At 42.9% G+C, this 18,760-nt stretch overlaps 1 protein-coding gene across 2 annotated transcripts in view; it reads left to right on the top strand.

Moving 5' to 3' along the window:
* Positions 1–18,760, top strand: part of LOC107383803 (pituitary adenylate cyclase-activating polypeptide type I receptor) — a 38,398-nt gene that overhangs the window by 10,915 nt on the left and 8,723 nt on the right. For both annotated transcript variants that reach the window (XM_015956610.3, XM_054741591.2), the window contains exons 4-10: positions 1,943–2,043; positions 2,190–2,287; positions 2,490–2,622; positions 5,908–6,061; positions 9,607–9,667; positions 9,742–9,811; positions 10,298–10,392. In XM_015956610.3, the coding sequence (XP_015812096.1) occupies positions 1,943–2,043; positions 2,190–2,287; positions 2,490–2,622; positions 5,908–6,061; positions 9,607–9,667; positions 9,742–9,811; positions 10,298–10,392 (712 nt within the window). The remainder of the gene's footprint in view (positions 1–1,942; positions 2,044–2,189; positions 2,288–2,489; positions 2,623–5,907; positions 6,062–9,606; positions 9,668–9,741; positions 9,812–10,297; positions 10,393–18,760) is intronic.

The raw sequence follows: 18,760 nt of genomic DNA, 5'->3' as shown, positions 1-18,760 counted from the left end.
CAAGCGTGAGCTCATGTCTGCAGCACACACACGTTGATAACCAGTCCCAAAGCTTTTGTGGGGACAGATCAGGCCAACAAGTTTCCCCTGAGACCTCCTGCTTCCAAATGGATGCTAAGTTGGAGTCAGTGGACCTGAACAGACATGAACGCATCAATCAAACGTTCTCTGACAGACAGCATTAATGGAGTAAACTGGTACAAAATGCAGAAATCGGAGTAGAAAAAAGGCATCATGTAGTGCAGCGGTTACAGGATGTTTAAGAAGAAAAAAATGGAGAACAGTGTTGTTGAAAAGATGAGCGTATGCAAGAAATTGGTCCAACAAAGTAAAACGGACAGATCAAGCTTAAAACTGAAATTTGTTTGGCTTCCTTATAGCGTAGAACTTTATACTTTTAAATTTTCATGTTAAATCTGAAGGCAATTGAAAAGACTTACATGGTGATTTTTTTAATTAAAAATAATCCAATACTAGAGTCTGCAGATTTTTACATGAAGACTTAAAACCAAAATTTCCTCATAAATAAAGGAAAAACATGAAACAGCAGAGAATGCCTCGACTACTAGAAGCTAACCATTAGCATTAGCAACTCCATCACATGGCATAAGCTCCTCCAGGCTTGTGCTATTTGTGAAGATAAAACATCCACCCTGCAAGTCAGTGGTTGAGTCATGTTGTAGTCTGTATCCAATCTGAGTCATATCCAGTCCAATCTGAGGCAAGGTGTCCAAATATCAGGAAATAAGACATCAAATCCTGCGGTCTGAAACTCAGATGCAATGTGACTCACTTCTAGTTCCTGGAAATGGTCCACCATATGTTTTCACCCCCTGAGGATGACTTACAAGGCACTCATTCCTACTAGAGACCACTGCAAATGTATTGATTAAAAGAGTGTTCCACAACTTTAATCTGTTCATGTCCATACATTCATGCAATTTAGGCCTAAAAATAATTAATTAAAAGTAAAAATACTGAAAATAACTTTGAACTCTTTTGATACTTCTTATAAATATGATTTAGAGTCGAGCCTAACAAGGAATAATCCACATTTTAACATCGTTTCTGAGAACATATCCTCAGGTTCAACACTGCTGTGCCTTTGTATTAAAATTCTCACAATCTCTCTGGAGAAAAGGTCAAGACCGCAGGAAGCCAGTTCTTCCTGTACACTTATCAACTGCAATCATGCTTTCATAGATTCATAATCTACTTTCACTTCATCTGGATGAAAATATATCCTAGCTGTGCCTAATATTTTGGACTAGTTTTTTAACTGCAGTGAGAAAGGTGTGTCTGTTGTGTCATCACAGATCCTGACTTTAGGGCTCCACAGCTCAAAGCTAAACTTTATTTCAACAAGGTAACGTTTCTGAAATGCTGAGTCATTTGATCATATGTAATTTAGACAGTGAAGCACGGCGGTGGCAGAATTATGACTTGGAGCTTTCATCATACCTGTGGGTGTTTTCTGCAGCTTGGGAACATTTGGTAAATCAGAAATATTTGTACCATACCATACCATACCAACTTTATTTATAAAGCACATTTAAAAACGGCATGGCAGCTGACCAAAGTGCTGTACAGAATAAAAAGTAACAACACAATATAAAACAATACACGGTCAACAATAAAATGCACAGCAAGGCAGATAATCATGGTCAATAAAAGACACATAGTAAAACAATAAAAGTCAGGGATTTCAATTTTGTCATTGAAGCTAACAAGAGTGGGACTTGTCGCCTTGACGATCAAATTATCGAAGGAGATACTTGAGATATTATTTCGATTGTGAATGCAGTTATGAAGCTCTTCATAGTCCTTGGACTTGATCAAGTGCTATACAAGCACGGGTCATTTACCATTTAAAAAACTTAGCATTCCTTTATTTTCCACAGAAAACAGATCTCTTTGATTACCTCCTCTGCTTTGCTGTCAGGGCTTGTGTACAGAAACTGCACCAGTGACGGCTGGTCTGACATGTATCCACCCTATGACGAGGCCTGTCTCTTTAGTGATGACAGCGAGCCTGAATCTGAGGTAATCAGTTTAGCCAAATCATGATTTTGCTTAGCTTTTATTCAAAATATAGTGTTAGGGTTGTTGAAGTTACAACGAAGGCGTAACTATATTGACTTTAAAAATGAGATTTTCCTCAAATGTTAATGTTGTTTTTCTGTTTCCAGACAAGTTACCTCTATACATTCAGACAGGTTTACACTGTAGGGTATGCCACCTCACTCATCTCCCTCCTCACGGCCATCGTGGTGTTTGCAGCCTTCAGGTGAGACCAAAATATCACACACTCACATAAATGCAAATAAATATCAGGACAATGTTGCGATGCCCTCCCACCAAATATTTCTGCCATGGGGTCCAAATTGGAGAAAATTATGATGGCAAGGCTTTACCATCATCCATCACAGTCCTGTAAAATATGACATTTTCCACTCGTGTACGAGATGGTATGATTATGCTTTACACAGGAGGTTCCGCTGCACCAGGAACTACATTCATATCAACCTTTTCTCCTCCTTCGTCCTGAGAGCCAGCGCCGTCTTCATCAAAGACACGGTGCTGTTTGCAGACGAAACCTTGGACCACTGCTCCGTTTCTACAGTAAGGCTGCTCAGTTATTCCAATTAGAGCACAAAAGTTGAGTCATCTCAAATACCCAGAATTATAAAGTTTCAGTCATAACTAGTTGCATATTGTTGCAACTTATTTTCTTATTCATTGCAGCCAAAAAGTTTATGATAGGATGGAGCATGAGCAGAAAAAACAGGATAAACAGTTTTTTTAAATGTTATTGTTGAAATAAAAGCCATTGCTCTTAGTTTAACAGGTGGAAAATGGTCTTCTACCCCATTTCCTGCAGTAGCCACAGATAGAAAATAGACGCTCGAATTAGACAAGTCTAACAATTCTGTCACACTGGAAATTAGCTTTCATGGACTCACTCATGTTGGCCCATGACGAGGAAGGCTGTTGTTGGTTCGGTGTCCAGGAAACAGCTGTCATGGTCTTCCTTCATGTGTCTCCTGATGTTTCTCCATCCCTCTCTAGATTCCCTTCTGTGTCTCATAGTGCCCTCATGTGTCTTTTGTCTGCGTCTCAGTTAAGTGTCTCATGTTGTTACCCTTTTAAATCATCCTCCCATTATGCCCCAGTGTATTTAAGCCCTGTCTTGTCTCAGTGTCTTGTCGGTCCATTGTTGTTTTGTATGTCAGCGTTTTCTGGTGCTCTGTGTGAGCCTTTTGTCTCGTCCCCAGACTTTGTGCTCTAAGTGAGCTTTCAGTGTCCTGTGCTCCAGGACTTTTGGATTTTTGGCTCGCAGCCTTTTGGATTTATTTTTGTTGTCATCCTACAAATAAAAGGATTTATTCTTTACATCAACTCCTGCTCGAGTCATCCTGGGTATCTGCATTTTTGGGTCCTAACCATCCCCTTAACGTGACAGAATGGACCGACCAAACAGGACCCAGCGGGCCCGGATGTACCCTTTTTATGGTGACCCGGAATCCTGTAGGACTTTTTTATTGGGCTTGGTGATGTTTTATGACAGGGACATGTTGGACATGGACCTGGTTATTAACACGGTGTTCCTCCCAAGGGGACGAGCCCTGCAATGGGCCAGCCGTCATTTAGATCAGAATCCTATTGAGGAGTTAGTTTTTTGGGACTTCGCTGAGGATCTGCACGACGCTTGCAGCAGCCCACAGTTTCCCTCCTTTTCTGAGGATTTTAATCTGTCAGCAAGCGCTGTTGTAAGAGCTGCCTTATCTGCATCTAAGAAGCACCACACCTCCACATCTCCGTCTGGTCCTGACAGCGCCACCTCCCCGTCTCAGACCGTCAGATCCGGTTTCATCTCCATCCCTCCTGTACATGTTGATGCCGTCTCAGCACCTCAGACAAGTCCACCCCCCACGTCACAGCCACAAAGAGCCCGGGTTTCATCTCATGATCAGCATTGCTGGCGAGGCACGGTTCCTCCTGACGCCACCTCCAGTCTTCTGGTGGGTCAGGTAGCTAAGGGAGCTGAATCATCACCTCAAGGTCTGTGCTCTTGGTCAGCAGATGTCCCAGAAACCTCTTCTCCCTCTGTTTCTGCCGACGTCATCCCTGCACCTCCGAGGAGACGCACTCGTCACAAACGTCACCACCATCACCAGCAGTCTCCTGAAGCCAGAGCTGTGCCGCCTGTCCAAGAGGCCCCTGCTCTGCAACCCACGTCTGAGTTCCATCTGCCATCACCACATCTAACTTCAGCGGTGGTCCCGGAGGACGCATCGCATCCAGCTTCAGCGGTGGTTCCGGAGGATGCATCGCATCCAGCTTCAGCGGTGGTCCTGGTGGACGCACCGCATCCAGACCAGCCCGTCCAAGAGGCTCCGTTCCAGCCCGTCCAAGAGGCTCCGTCCAGCCCGTCCACGAGGTTCCGGTCCAGCCCGTCCACGAGGCTCCGGTCCAGCCAGTCCGAGAGGCTCCGTCCAGTTCGACGCCTCCAGTCCAAGGGTCGACGCCTCCAGTCCAAGGGTCGACGCCTCCAGGCCAAGGGTCGACGCCTCCAGGCCAAAGGTCGACGCCTCCAGTCCAAAGGTCGACGCCCCCAGGCCAGAGGTCGATGCCCCCAGGTCAGAAGTTGACGCCCCCAGGCCAGAAGTTGACGCCTCCTGTCTCGAAGTTGACGCCTCCAGCTCCAGCTCTGAAGTAGACGCCTCCAGCTCCAGCTCTGAAGTAGACGCCTCCAGCTCCAGCTCTGAAGTAGACGCCTCCAGCTCCAGCGCTGAAGTAGACGCCTCCAGCTCCAGCTCTGAAGTAGACGCCTCCAGCTCCAGCTCTGAAGTCAACGTCTCCAGCTCCAGCTCTGAAGTCAACATCTCCAGCTCCAGCTCTGAGGTCGACGTCTCCAGCTGCAGCTCTGAGGTCGACGTCTCCAGCTCCAGCTCTGAGGTCGACGTCTCCAGCCCCAGCTCTGAGGTCGACGCCTCCCTGTCTCAAGTCTCGACGGCCACGTCTCAAGTCTCGACGTCCTCGTCTCAAGTCTCGATGGCCACATCTCAAGTCTCTACGTCCTCGTCTCAAGTCTCGACGGCCACGTCAAAAGTGTTCCAGTCTCCCGAGTCCCAGGCTCAAGTCTCCCCACAAGTGTTCCAGTCCCCACAAGTGTCTACGTCCCCAGTGTTCCTGTCTCCAGCGTCCCCACAAGTGGTTTCCTGTTCCCTCCTCCTGGTTCCCCGTCGCCGGCCCCCAAGACTTCCTTGGTCCCGTCTTCTGGTTCCCCTTCGCCGGCCCCCTAGGCTTCCCTGGTCCCGCCTCCTGGTCCCCCTTCGCCGGCCCCCTTGACTTCCCGGGTCCCGCCTCCTGGTCCCCCGTTGCCGGCCCCCTAGGCTTCCCTGGTCCTGCCTCCTGGTCCCCCGTCGCCGGTCCCCTAGGCTTCCCTGGTCCCGCCTCCTGGTCCCCCATCACCGGTCCCCTAGGCTTCCCTGGTCCCGCCTCCTGGTCCCCCGTCACCGGCCCCCTGGGCTTCCCTGTGACAACAGCAGAGAACGCCACAGTTAGTATAAGCTAACTGTTAGCATTAACAACTTCACCACATGGCAAAACTCCTTTAGGCTTGTGTTATTTGTGGAGATTAAACATCAGCGTTGCAAAGCAAACAGAGTTGTTTTGCTGTTAGAAAACCAGAGGCAATATGTCTGAATATCAGGAACTCCATATTCTGCCGTCTTTTGCTCAGGCTAACTTCCAGTTTCTGAAGCAGGAGCGCGAGAGCGACTCACAAAGCATTAATTTATACTAGAGACCACTGCAAATATGCTGTAAAAACAAGTGAACTTTGTCTTTAATATTTCAGATAAACTTTCGGGTAACTTACTGTATGTTCATTTCTCTCTTAAGGTTGCGTGTAAGTCAGCAGTGGCTTTCTTCCAGTTCAGCATTTTGGCCAATTACTTCTGGTTGCTGGTGGAGGGAATGTACCTGCAGACACTCCTGGCCCTCACGTTTGTCTTGCAGAGGAAATACTTCTGGTGGTACATTCTGATTGGATGGGGTGAGTAAAACTGAAGAGGCTGTGTCTGGAGGGTTAACTACGTTGGCTCAGAAGGTTCAACACAAAACAACACCAAAGCAGCAAAACACAAACAAACACTACAAGCTGCTGCCATGGCTGCACATCACAGACTGATAAATTCACATTCTGTATTGTAAACACTCACGTTATTTTATTTTGTAGTGTTGATATTTTTCCCACAGAGCAACAGAACACATGGTCAGACTGTGTTTACTGCTGGTTAGGTGTCAACAGCAATATGCACTTCGTTTATCTTCCACCTGTTGGGAGTAGGCTGCCTTTGTGCACGTATTGTGTGAGAAAATGCTTATTTGTTCACGAATTTGCTAGGATAACTTGGACGCCATCATTTTTAACTAATGATTTTCTTATTAATAAACTCTTATATGAAAGCTTTGGTGTAAAGCTAATTATGCGTCTGTTGCTGCTGCCTCTTGGCGTAAAGGAGAATGAGTTCTCAATAGACTAATCTGTTTCAACAAAGGTTAAATAAATGAATGAATGAAAGGAGATGGGTATTTTTCATTCCATCATAAAATATTTAATAGTAAAAATAAGTAACGCATGTTTAATTGGATACTTTTTTTAGGCTTGCTTTTAGCACCCTCTAGTGTCTAGTTGGTAAAACCAAAAGTGAAACTATCTCCTCGCTGCGAGTTTGACTTTTTAACACCTTAATCTAACAGCTGAAATGTCTCCTCAGCCTTCATTAGTTTCTACAGGAGCAATTTGTCACTAAATAATACAAATCAGCCATGTTAATGATCTAAAATATGCAGGAAACATGTTAGAAACAGACCCCAGTGCCAGGCACTCTGAAGTTGCAAGTGCAAGGATGGAGAGGGTGGTGGGGTCTGAATGGCATTTCATTTACCCTGTAAAGGGTCACTTTAGCACTTACTGGCTTAAGAAAATGATCTAAAATATGAAAAAGTTGCATAGTATGACTTTAAGAAACAAAACCACATCAGCTGTTTATCCTGTAAAAAACTGTTTCTATGATCTTTTAACAGATGCTGGAAGTGTTTGTCCTCACTTGACTGTCATTGCCTCCCTGTCCCATCTCACTCTGTTTCCAGTGTTGTGTATCTTTTCCTCTCAAACTTTACAACTCCCATATCGTCTAATTTGTTCTGCTACCAATATGCTTCAGCATGATCCTCACACACAGGGACAGCTACCAGCTCTGATCAGCGCTGAGCTGAGGAGAAATAGTAAAATGCCATTGTTTGGAAATAGACTGAAGACTTAATTTTTTTTTTAGATCTAAAGGATCTCTTGGAACTTTGTAGGTAAGATTTAGGAAGTGTGTGATGCTCGTGTTTTCATAATCAGTCATCTGCAGCCTGGGTGTGATGAAGCATGGCAGCAGGATGGATGCTGAATTTATTCCCTGTCTGTCCGTTCTGAACCTCGGGAATGTACAAGTCGGGTTTATAACAGTCTAATTTAAGAATAGCACTCAGGTTGGCACAATACTTCCAACTCAGGAGGTTTTGTAAGCTGCTTTAGTACGATTGCCTGAAATGCTTCACTGTGCAACAGCAGCACTACACTCACTAGTCGGCAGCTGCAATTCACAACATCAGTTATCAGCCGCGGCGGGAGAGAAGCAGGGAAGGCACCTCCATCTGTCTGTTTATGACAAATAATTTCATTTCTAACCAGTCTGCGACAGCTGACGAAAAATGGGCATGAAAATATTTTCATTTTTTTTTTTTAATTTGATTGCATTGTTAGTTATTGCCCTGCTATACATGGGGAAAATGCGCAATCTAGTGGAAAACATTAAAAACTCAAAACTGAGTCTGCAACTGCCCTGGAAGCCCAGACAGAATATATATATATATATATATATATATATATATATATATATATATATATATATATATATATGCTAATGCTTATTAGAAAAAAATGATTTACATGGGAGTCAATGGCACACAAAAATTCACTGAGGGCGATAACGCTACATTAAATGGAGTAGGGGATTTAAAAAAATTATTTCTTGTATTTCCCCCCAAAATACACATTCTCCCCAAAAATAGATAAATTGCAGTAGCGTAGCCCAAATTATTCACAAAATTACACCTGTCTGCACAAAAAAAAAAAAAACCTTTAGGACACACATCACATTTCTGGAGCGCATTTAAGAATAACAGGATTGACCAAAGAGCTGTAAGAGGGAGAACACTGTAAAAACAATACAATCAAATGTTAAAACCAACTAATAGAATGAAATAAGTTAGAATAAATCTAAACCATGGAAGCCCACAAACATCAGAAACACTCGTGACGTGAACTTGAGTGTAAAAAAAAGTCTGAAACATTTCTGAAAACATCAAGGAGCAGGTTGTTCCAGAGCCCCAAAAGCTGCTTCAAAGGCCCCATCCCCTCTGAGCATTAGTTTAGCTGCAGCGGAAGAAACATAGAGCAGTTCTGTTAAATTCAATAATTCAAAAATAACACATTAACTGATATGCAGCCAATATAAATCTGCTAAAACAGAACTATTGCTGTCATTCCCTCTAACACCTGCTTAAAGACCAGCTGGACTAACTTAAAGGAAGCAATTTGATTAATTGTTTGGTCTCTTGACATTCTACCAGAATAATCTATAATTTGATAACTTGGAAGCATTAATGGACCTTTCAAACTCTCTAAAAGTTAGAAAATATTCACCCTGAGGTCTCATTGTCAACCGTGGAGGGAGATAGATCCCAAATTTAACCTGGAGGAAAAATGTACTTTATCTGTACCCTTATTTTTGACTATATAGGGTTCTGCCACTATACAACAAGTGTCACATGACTGCAGAGATTTTCAATTGGAATGAACAGTAATACTCTTATTATTGGACCGAATCAGAATCTTTTGATGCAGCTGGAGGTCAAGAAGGGAATCAACATTCTACCTTTTAACCTATCCCTGTGTTCTAATATTGTTAAAAATTATGTGTGTGTGTGTGTGTGTGTGTGTGTGTGTGCAAGGGGGGTTTGATTAGAAAATTTAAATCTCATTAATTAGATTAGATTTTTCTTTAGAGAAGATGAAAAGATTACATTAGACAAGACTAGAAAAATCGAATCTAAAAAAAATTAATCTAATTAATTAATTAATCTTGATTAATCACATTTTAAGCGTTCACAAAAATTTGCCCAAAAGCAATATTTTAAAAACAATGAGGCAGAGAATCAAAAATAGACATGGCCATTATTATTGTAAGCTCAAGCTCTTTTAATTAAAAGGAATGCTTTTAAATTGCATTTCAACTCAAAACAGGAAATAATATACAGCATATAATTGTGGGACATTTTAAAAAAAAGCCATATTTTAATAATAATTATCTTCCTGTCGTCGGTTTTTATGTCGGATTCTTTTTTGACACAGCGAAGCAAGTACGCCACAGATAAAACTGATGTGCAGAACAGACATAGAACTCACAAATATTCTCCTAAAACACATCAGTGGGATGAGAGTTTTCCTTTGCTTTAGCTTTAACTGATCCTCCTCTTTCATTACAGGACTCCCATCAGTGGTTCTCATCTCCTGGGGTCTGAGCAGATATTTCTTTGATAACAGAGGGTAAGATATAATTCATACCATCACTGTATTCAATGTAGCTCATCTCTGGCTCCTGATTCCTGTTCGTCTTCCAGCTGCTGGGATGATACAGACAATGTTGGGATTTGGTGGATCATTAAAGGACCAATAACAGCATCACTACTGGTGATTAATCCATCTATTTTATTTTATTTCATGAGTTAAAGTCTTCATATTAGGACAGCATTACTAGTATATTATAAATAACACTTTATTTTATTGTGTTGCATGACAATTGAATTATTTTAGAAGAATTTACTCATTTATTCTTATGCCACTCTGCATTTGGCTGCATGATGCTTGATTTCTTTTGTCCTTCTTACTGTCTCCCAGACATTTTATGTTTATTTCACTCTGCCTTGAGAAGATAAAATATATGCTTAGAGATAGTTAAAGTAATCAGGGTCAGCCACAAATGCTGCATGAGTTTAAGTTGTAAGTCTTGGTTCTCTTTCCATCATCTGGATGCTACACAAAGCATCACTGCAGTCTGTGGAAACACTGTAGTGTTGTAGGTCTAATTTAAAAAAAATGCAAGAAAATGTTTATTTTTTATCTATGTTTTTGTTAAATGAGATCATTGTAATTAAACTCAGCCTGTTTCCCCACCAGGTCAACATAGTCATCTTTATAAATGTCATTCGGATTTTGGTTCAGAAACTTAAATCTTCAGCCATGGCTGGAAACAACGACACTGGACATTTCATGTGAGTAACAAGAACTCATTTACCCTGAAAGGAGGTTACAACGTTCAGAATCCACAAGGATATCAAATCTGGTTGTCTCTTAAATAAATAAACTTCATGCAATAAAGAAAATGTTATATATATATATATATATATATATATATATATATATATATATATATATATATATATATATATATATATAATGTGTGTGTGTGTGTGTGTGTGTATGAACACATTAGATACATCAGATCTCAATATGAAGTTGGATATCTATACAAATAAAGACAGTCAGGAACAAAAGGATGCCAAGTCTTTTAATGGAAATAAAAGTTATCAGCCTACAGAGGGTTCAATTGTGTAGACACCCTAAAATCGGAGTGAAATGAAGATGTGGCTGGCTAGTCCATTATTTCAACAACTTCATTTCTGCAACTCAAATTGCTTTTCAGTATCTTGTGTCGCCCCCACGAGCTCGTGTGCATGCCTGATGATGCCGGGCATGCTCTTAATGAGACAATGGATGGTGTCTTGTGGCATTTCCTCCCAGATCTGTGTGAAGGCATCCCTGAGCTCTTGTACAGTCTGAGGAGCAACCTGGCGCGCCTAATGGACCAAACCATAATGTCTCACAGATGTTCTATTGGGTTTAAGTCAGGGGATCGTGAAGGCCATTCAATTGTTTCAAGTCCTTCATCCTCCAGGTACTGCCTGCATACTCTTGCCACATGAGGCCGGGCATTGTCGTGCATTAGGAGAAAACCAGGACCTACTGCATCAGCGTAGGTCTGACAAAGGGTTCAAGGATTTCCTCTCAATACCTTGTGGCAGTCAGAGCACCATTTCCTAGGCAGTAGAGGTCTGTGCGTCCCTCCATGGATATGCCTCCCCAGACCGTCACTGACCCACCACCAAACCTGTCATGTTGAACGACATTGCAGGCAGCATAACGTTCTCCTTGTCTTCTCCGGACTCTTTCACGTCTATCACAGGTGCTCAGGGTGAACCTGCTCTTGCCTGTACAAAGTACAGGGTGCCAGTGGCAGACTTGCCAATTCGGGGTATTCTTGAGCAAATGCCAGTCAAGCTCTACGGTGCTGGGCAGTGAGCAAAGGCCCACTACAGGACGTCGGGCCCTCAGGCCATCTTTATGAAGTCTGTTCCTGATTGTTTGGGTAGAGACATTCACGCCAGTGGCCCTCTGGAGGTCATTCTGTAGGGCACGAGCAGTGCTCAGCCTCTTACGCCTTGCACGAAGGAGCAGGTATCGGTCCTGCTGATGGGTTGTGGACCTTCCACGGCCCTGTCCAGCTCTCCGAGAACAACCGCCAGTCTCCTGGAATCTCCTCCATGTTCTGGAGATTGTGCTGGGAGACACATTAAACCCACATGTGGATGTGCCATCCTGGAGAAGTTGGACAACCTGTGCAACTTCTGTAGGGTTAAGGAATCGTCTCATACTGCCAGTAGAGAGCCAAAACTAGCACGAGTGGAAAACCAGCCGAAAAAGATCAAGAGGGAGAAACTTGAAATTACCTCTACATGTTAGACCAGTTCTGTTTTGAGGGTTTTGTAATTATTGCCATTTTAGTGCACCTGTCGTTAAGTCCATGAACACCAATACAGCTGAAAGTGATTAACAATGCCCTCAGCTGCTTAATCAACCAGGAAATTGTCAGACAGGTTTAACTGATTTCATGCCATGCCCAATAAAAAAAGTGTTCCTTTAATTCTTGTGAGCAGTGTATATATTACACACACACAGGTCCTTCTAAAAAAATTAGCATATTGTGATAACGTTCATTATTTTCTGTAACGTACTGGTAAACATTACTTTCATATATATTAGATTCATTACACACAACTGAAGTAGTTCAAGCCTTTTATTGTTTCTAATATTGATGATTTTGGCATACAGCTCATGAAAACCCAAAATTCTTATCTCAAAAAATTAGCATATTTCATCCGACCAATAAAAGAAAAGTGTTTTTAATACAAAAAAAGTCAACCTTCAAATAATTATGTTCAGTTTTGCACTCAATACTTGGTCGGGAATCCTTTTGCAGAAATGACTGCTTCAATGCGACGTGGCATGGAGGCAATCAGCCTGTGGCACTGCTGAGGTGTTATGGAGGCCCAGGATGCTTCGATAGCGGCCTTAAGCTCATCCAGAGTTTTGGGTCTTGCGTCTCTCAACTTTTTCTTCACAATATCCCACAGATTCTCTATGGGGTTCAGGTCTGGAGAGTTGGCAGGCCAATTGAGCACAGTAATACCATGGCCAGTAAACCATTTACCAGTGGTTTTGGCATTGTGAGCAGGTGCCAGGTCATGCTGAAAAATGAAATCTTAATCTCCATAAAGCTTTTCAGCAGATGTAAGCATGAAGTGCTCCAAAATCTCCTGATAGCTAGCTGCATTGACCCTGCCCTTGATAAAACACAGTGGACAAACACCAGCAGCTGACATGGCACCCCAGACCATCACTGACTGTGGGTACTTGATACTGGACTTCAGGCGTTTTGGCATTTCCCTCTGCCCAGTCTTCCTCCAGACTCTGGCCCCTTGATTTCCGAATGACATGCAAAATTTGCTTTCATCCGAAAAAAAAGTACTTTGGACCACTGAGCAACAGTCCAGTGCTGCTTCTCTGTAGCCCAGGTCAGGCAAAAGTGGCTTGACCTGTAGCCCATTTCCTGCACACGCCTGTACACTGTGGCTCTGGATGTTTCTACTCTAGACTCAGTCTACTGCTTCCGCAGGCCCCCCAAGGTCTGGAATCGGTCGTTCTCCACAATCTTCCTCAGGGTCAGGTCACCTCTTCTCGTTGTGCAGCGTTTTCTGCCACACTTGTTCCTTCCCACAGACTTCCCACTGAGGTGCCTTCATACAGCACTCTGCAAACAGCCTGTTTGTTCAGAAATGTCTTTCTGTGTCTTACCCTCTTGCTTGAGGGTGTCAATGATGGCCTTCTGGACAGCAGTCAGGTCGGCAGTCTTACCCATGATTGCGGTTTTGAGTAATGAACCAGGCTGGGAGTTTTTAAAAGCCTCAAGAATCTTTTGCAGGTGTTTAGAGTTAATTAGTTGATTCAGATGATTAGGTTAATAGCTCGTTTAGAGAACCTTTTCATGATATGCTAATTTTTTTAGATAGGAATTTTGGGTTTTCATGAGCTGTATGCCAAAATCATCAATATTAGAAACAAAAAAAGGCTTGAACCACTTTGGTTGTGTGTAATGAATCTGAATGAATATGCATGAATATCAGTACATTACAGACAATAATGAACCTTATCACAATATGCTAATTTTTTGAGAAGGACCTGTATATATGAGTGTGAGAGCAAGGGCTGGACTGGGACTAACAATCGGCTTTGGCATTTTTACGAACCGTTGGCCCTCAGAACGGGGGTGGGGGGTGTTGAGGTCTAACCAGGGGTCTAATGTGAGACCCCTGGTGAGAACTAAAAGTACATCAAGGACAAACTCGACTGAATGTCTCAGACGATGGCGAACAGAGGAGGAGACACTGGAAATACCATCGTGGGAGGACAAACCCCTTACATGGGATGTACCACCGACAGATAAATGAAGTGGCTGATATCTAGACATCCTACCAGTGGCTAAAAAGAGCTGGTCTGGACAGCACAGAGGCAATCATCATGGCTGCACAGGAACTGGCTCTCAACACCAGAGCAACAGAGGCCAAAATCTACCACACCAGGCAAGGTCCAAGGTGTAGGCCAGGGCTATTCAACTCCGGGCCTCGAGGGCCGGTATCCAGCAGGTTTTAGTTTTAACCCTGCTTCAACAAACCTGATTTCAATAGGTGAAAGCCTATAAGCTGAGCCTGATAAGCTGCTGCACAGGTGACTCAAACCCTGAATCTAGTGTGTTGGACCCGAGAAACAATTAAAACATGCTGGATACCAACCCTCAAGTCCCGAACTTGAATAGCCCTGGTACAGGCTATGCAAAGGCCCCTGAGACAATCCATCATAGAATGCCACAACCAAGTGACTGGCATTGTGTACAGAAACATCTGTGCAGATAATGGACTGGAAGCCCAAGGCCATAGTGGGAAACCCTCCCTAAGGTGGTAGAGAATGAGAGAGCCAAGCTCCTGTGGGACTTCCAGATCCACACTGACAAAATGGTGATGATAACCAACAGGACAGGACAGCTGGTGTGGTTGACGTGGCAATACCAAGTGATGCAACTCCGGGAAAAAGGAACACGAGAAACTAGAGTAGAAGCAGGGCCTTAAAGAAGAACTTTAAAAAGCCTGGAGAGTAAGGACATCAGTGGTGCCCGTGGTCATCTGGGTACTTAGGGCAGTAACCCCCAAACTGGAGGAGTGGCTAAAGCAGATCCCAGGATAAACATCAGATATCTCAGTCCAGAAAAGAGCAGTTCTAGAAACAGGTAAGACATGCAGAATCCTCAAGCTCCCAGGCCTCTGGTAGAGGACTCGAGCTTGGAAGGACGAGACCACCCGTGGAGGGTGAGATGGGAATTTTTAGTTTAAACCCACCTTTTATTGCTGATGTAGTGTAATGAATGTCCTTTTTTTGACCTAAAGGTCATGATCTGCTGTGTCTGCTCAAGCAGAGACATAAAGTCTCTGACAGGCTAATCTACATGAGATAGTGGCCAAGGTCTTTCATGCACTCTGCTCATCTGAACTGCTTCACCTCTGTTACAGCGAAGACGAAGAACTATTTTGATAAATACATAATCAACAACTTTGTTAATTACCAATAATAATGTGAGCCCAATGTTCAATCAATCTGTGAAATGACAATGTTATTACTTGATATTATAATCCTGTGATCAGTAGTATTTTACAAGTTATTATAATCTTGGACATTTGCACTAGACACTAAGGACACATAATGTTAAAAGCCACACACCGCATTTCCTTTTGTCTGACCCAATCAGAACCTTCGTTTCTGGCTAGGCGTGGTTTTCTGTGGTGTTTGTATAAACCCTCTTTTTGCATGTCAAATTCTGATTCGCCAGCAAACCAAAATATGACAATTATAAAAACTATCCCATGCCACCTTTTCTTTAGTTCAAAGCGGTCTAGAGAAGTCTCGGACAGGCCATCCGGACTTCCTCTTCAGCCAAAAGAACCTCGTCAAGCTGGATAAAATCTGTTGCAAGTTACAATTGACCGCAACTGTTCCTTCAGAATAAAAGCTGAACCTCACAACCCCTTCAGGGTCTCAGAGACGCCAGTGATAACCTGTCATGACCTGGAAGCATTCCAAGACTAGTTTGGTCGGCACCGCTGCTTTTCTACCAGCTTCGGTGCCAAAGAGGGTCCACGAGGACCTTGGTATTCTGGATCTGACGTATAAATAAATAAATATATTCTGGGTATGTAGACCGACAGATGGCATTTCATATGTGTTATAAATCTCCTACTAAAGTTTAGAGCGAAACATTCACTCCCACTCAGAACTAACTGCTTCTCCGGATCCGCTGGTTCTGAATAACATTCCACACACTAATGTTGTCAAAAAAATCGATACCTAGATATAAATCAATATTAAAAGTGGTATCCAAATTAGATATTCCATCCCTGTGGTATCGATATTATGGAGTCTCACATATACACAGCCTTCTTCAAGTAAACCGACACGCACGACAGCCAGATGCCGTAAAGCAGCCTCCGCCTCCCGGACAAACAGAAGAAGCATGACTACACTGCAATTTCCCGCGCGAGTTGTCTCCGATCCAAGTTTTGTGAACAATGGCAACAGAGAATTCGGGAGGTGCTTCACAGCCCAACTTAGTCAACAACACAAAGAGCAAAAGTGCAGTGTGGAAACACTTTGTATACAAGGCTGATGAGTCGGGGAAAGCAATGGACCATGACAGACCCGTTTGCAAGGAGTGCTACAAAGAGATCTCTACGAAGTCCAGCAGCACAACAAATTTGGCCAAGCATCTGAGAGACCGACACCCCAAACTGCATGATGAAATGAAACAGGTGTCTAAAATGTATTAAATCTAGTAAGAATGTGTCTAATTGCACCAAAAAATTTGAGCTCACGTATTAGTATTAGCTAAGCTAGCATACCAAGTCCGACACGTAGTTGTACATTCACGCTTATATGCTTAAAGGAAAACTCCCGTTTATTGCAACCCGGACTTAATTTCTAGCATGCAGTACGTTTGTTTACTCACGCTGACAACTTTGGTGCTACTTGGTTTCCCTGGGGTATTTAGATCCATTGGTGAATCGCCGTCAGTGTACATCCATATAACGGGTGCAGACGGGCACCCATGGTGCAGCCTCGAAATAAGACATTATCTGCACCAAAACATCTCAATGTCGAAAGGTTTTGTTAGGAATCATTAACGTGATTCCCCTGTTCGTTTGGAGCGGGTCTGGGATTTCTAGGCGTAAATAGACTAGCCGCGGCTAATCTAGCCGGCGCTTTTAATGACGTCACTGCCATGCGCCAATCTGTTTTCATTAAGATTAGATGTACCTACCGTGGAGACATTCGTTTTCTCCCTTTATTGACCAACAGACTTATTCAAAAGTACAGAACAAAACATATGGCATTACAGCTTATGACAAAAATGCAACTTAAACAGAGTTTAAGCAGCAAAACATCACTCTGCAAATATAAACAAAGAACACAACATAATTCATAAAATTAAAATAGACGGAAAATAGCAATTATTTCAAAAACACTGATATGAGGAATTTCATGGCATTTAATTTTAATTTTTGAAGGGATTTACAGACTGAATGAAAAATTTGGGTTCTCGTGCCATTTTAGTTTTAATCTGAGCACAATCCCCACTTGGTGCTTAATGATGGTCAGCTATGGATTTATTGGAAAATGTTAAAACTGGAAACACACAAATGTGATCCATGTTGATATTTGCAGTAGCATGTCTAAGTGACTGCCGTTGTAGACCAGAAAGCGTGAAAATTGCTGCTTCTTTTTTAAGTTAAACTACAGCTGAGCTCAACTTTGTTGGTGCAAACTGCAGAAAGAACTTTTTTTTTAAATTGACATTTGACTCGATATGTATTCAAATTGTTTTTGTTTCATTTCTACAACCCGGCTCAGGCTGATGCAGAGAAACAGTTGACGTCCACAACCAAGCCATTCCAGCCGACACTGCCTGCACTATTTGATCAGCAACGAAAATATGGACCTAAGTCCCCAGAGACTCTAAAACTGAACGGACTTGTTGCTGAATATATTTGTATGGATCAAGTGCCCATTTATTCAGTTGAGAAGCCAGGCTTCCAACAGCTTGTTACGCACCTCAATCCCAGGTATAGCATTCCATCCCGCAATTTTTTCATGTACAGTGAAATCCCTGCTCTGTACAACAGTATCAAAGGTGTTATACTGAATCAGTTTGAGGGTAAACCATTTTACTCATGCACCACCGACCTCTGGACCAGTAGGGCATCAGAGTCGTTTATGGCTGTGACTATTCAATCCATTACTGATTCTTGGGAGATGACGAGCTGGTGTTTGGGTTGGAATTCACTCTGACCACACAGGCAAAAACATCAGGGAGGCATTTGAGGAGGTCATCCAGGATACCTGGAAGCTGGACCTTAACCTAATGGCAGGCCTTACAACTGACAATGCCTCCAATAATAAAAAGGCTTTTGAGCAGGACTTTTTATGGGTCCATTGCTTTGGCCACAACCTGGATTTGGCAGTCAGCAAAAGTCTAGAGGTAGACAAGGTCTCATCGACATTATCCAGACTTAGAAAAACTGTGTCAGCCTTCAGCAGGTCACCAAAGATGGTTAGACTACTTAAGAACAAACAAAAAGAGCTGCAGTTAGTTGAACAGTCTCATTCATGATGAGCCAACACGCTGGGGCTCATCCTTTGAAATGGTGGACAGATTTTTGGAGCAGCAACAAGCTGTGTGTGCGGTTCTAGCAGAGAACAGAAAAAAGTGGCACCTGATGCCTAAAGATACAGACATTACAACTTTAGAGACTGTACAGGAAGTGCTGGGCCAATTAAGCTCATTCACTGATGCTCTCAGTGGAGAAAAGCATACCACTCTTTCCTCTGTGCTCCCTCTCTGCTGGAAGATTTTCTCAGTTTTAACTGTAGAAGATGATGACTCTCACCTGACAAGGCAAATGAAGGAACTGATAGCCAAAGATCTAAAAACTCGATACCAGGATGGGCGCTTACAGTTAAACATTGCGACCTTTCTTGACCCACGTTTGAAGCAAAGTTTCACATCACTGAAAGATGAGGTAAAGGAGCACCTCTGTGATAGCTTAAGAAGCATTCCAAAAATTCACACTGTAGCTTCTCCAAGTGAGACTCGGCCAGCAAAAAAATCAAAAACTGACTTGAAGGGATTGTTGTCTGACA

This window comes from Nothobranchius furzeri, chromosome 11 (genome assembly GCF_043380555.1).
Source record: "Nothobranchius furzeri strain GRZ-AD chromosome 11, NfurGRZ-RIMD1, whole genome shotgun sequence".
Classification (NCBI taxonomy): Eukaryota; Metazoa; Chordata; class Actinopteri; order Cyprinodontiformes; family Nothobranchiidae; genus Nothobranchius; species Nothobranchius furzeri.
This window is presented reverse-complemented; position numbering and strand designations above follow the sequence as displayed.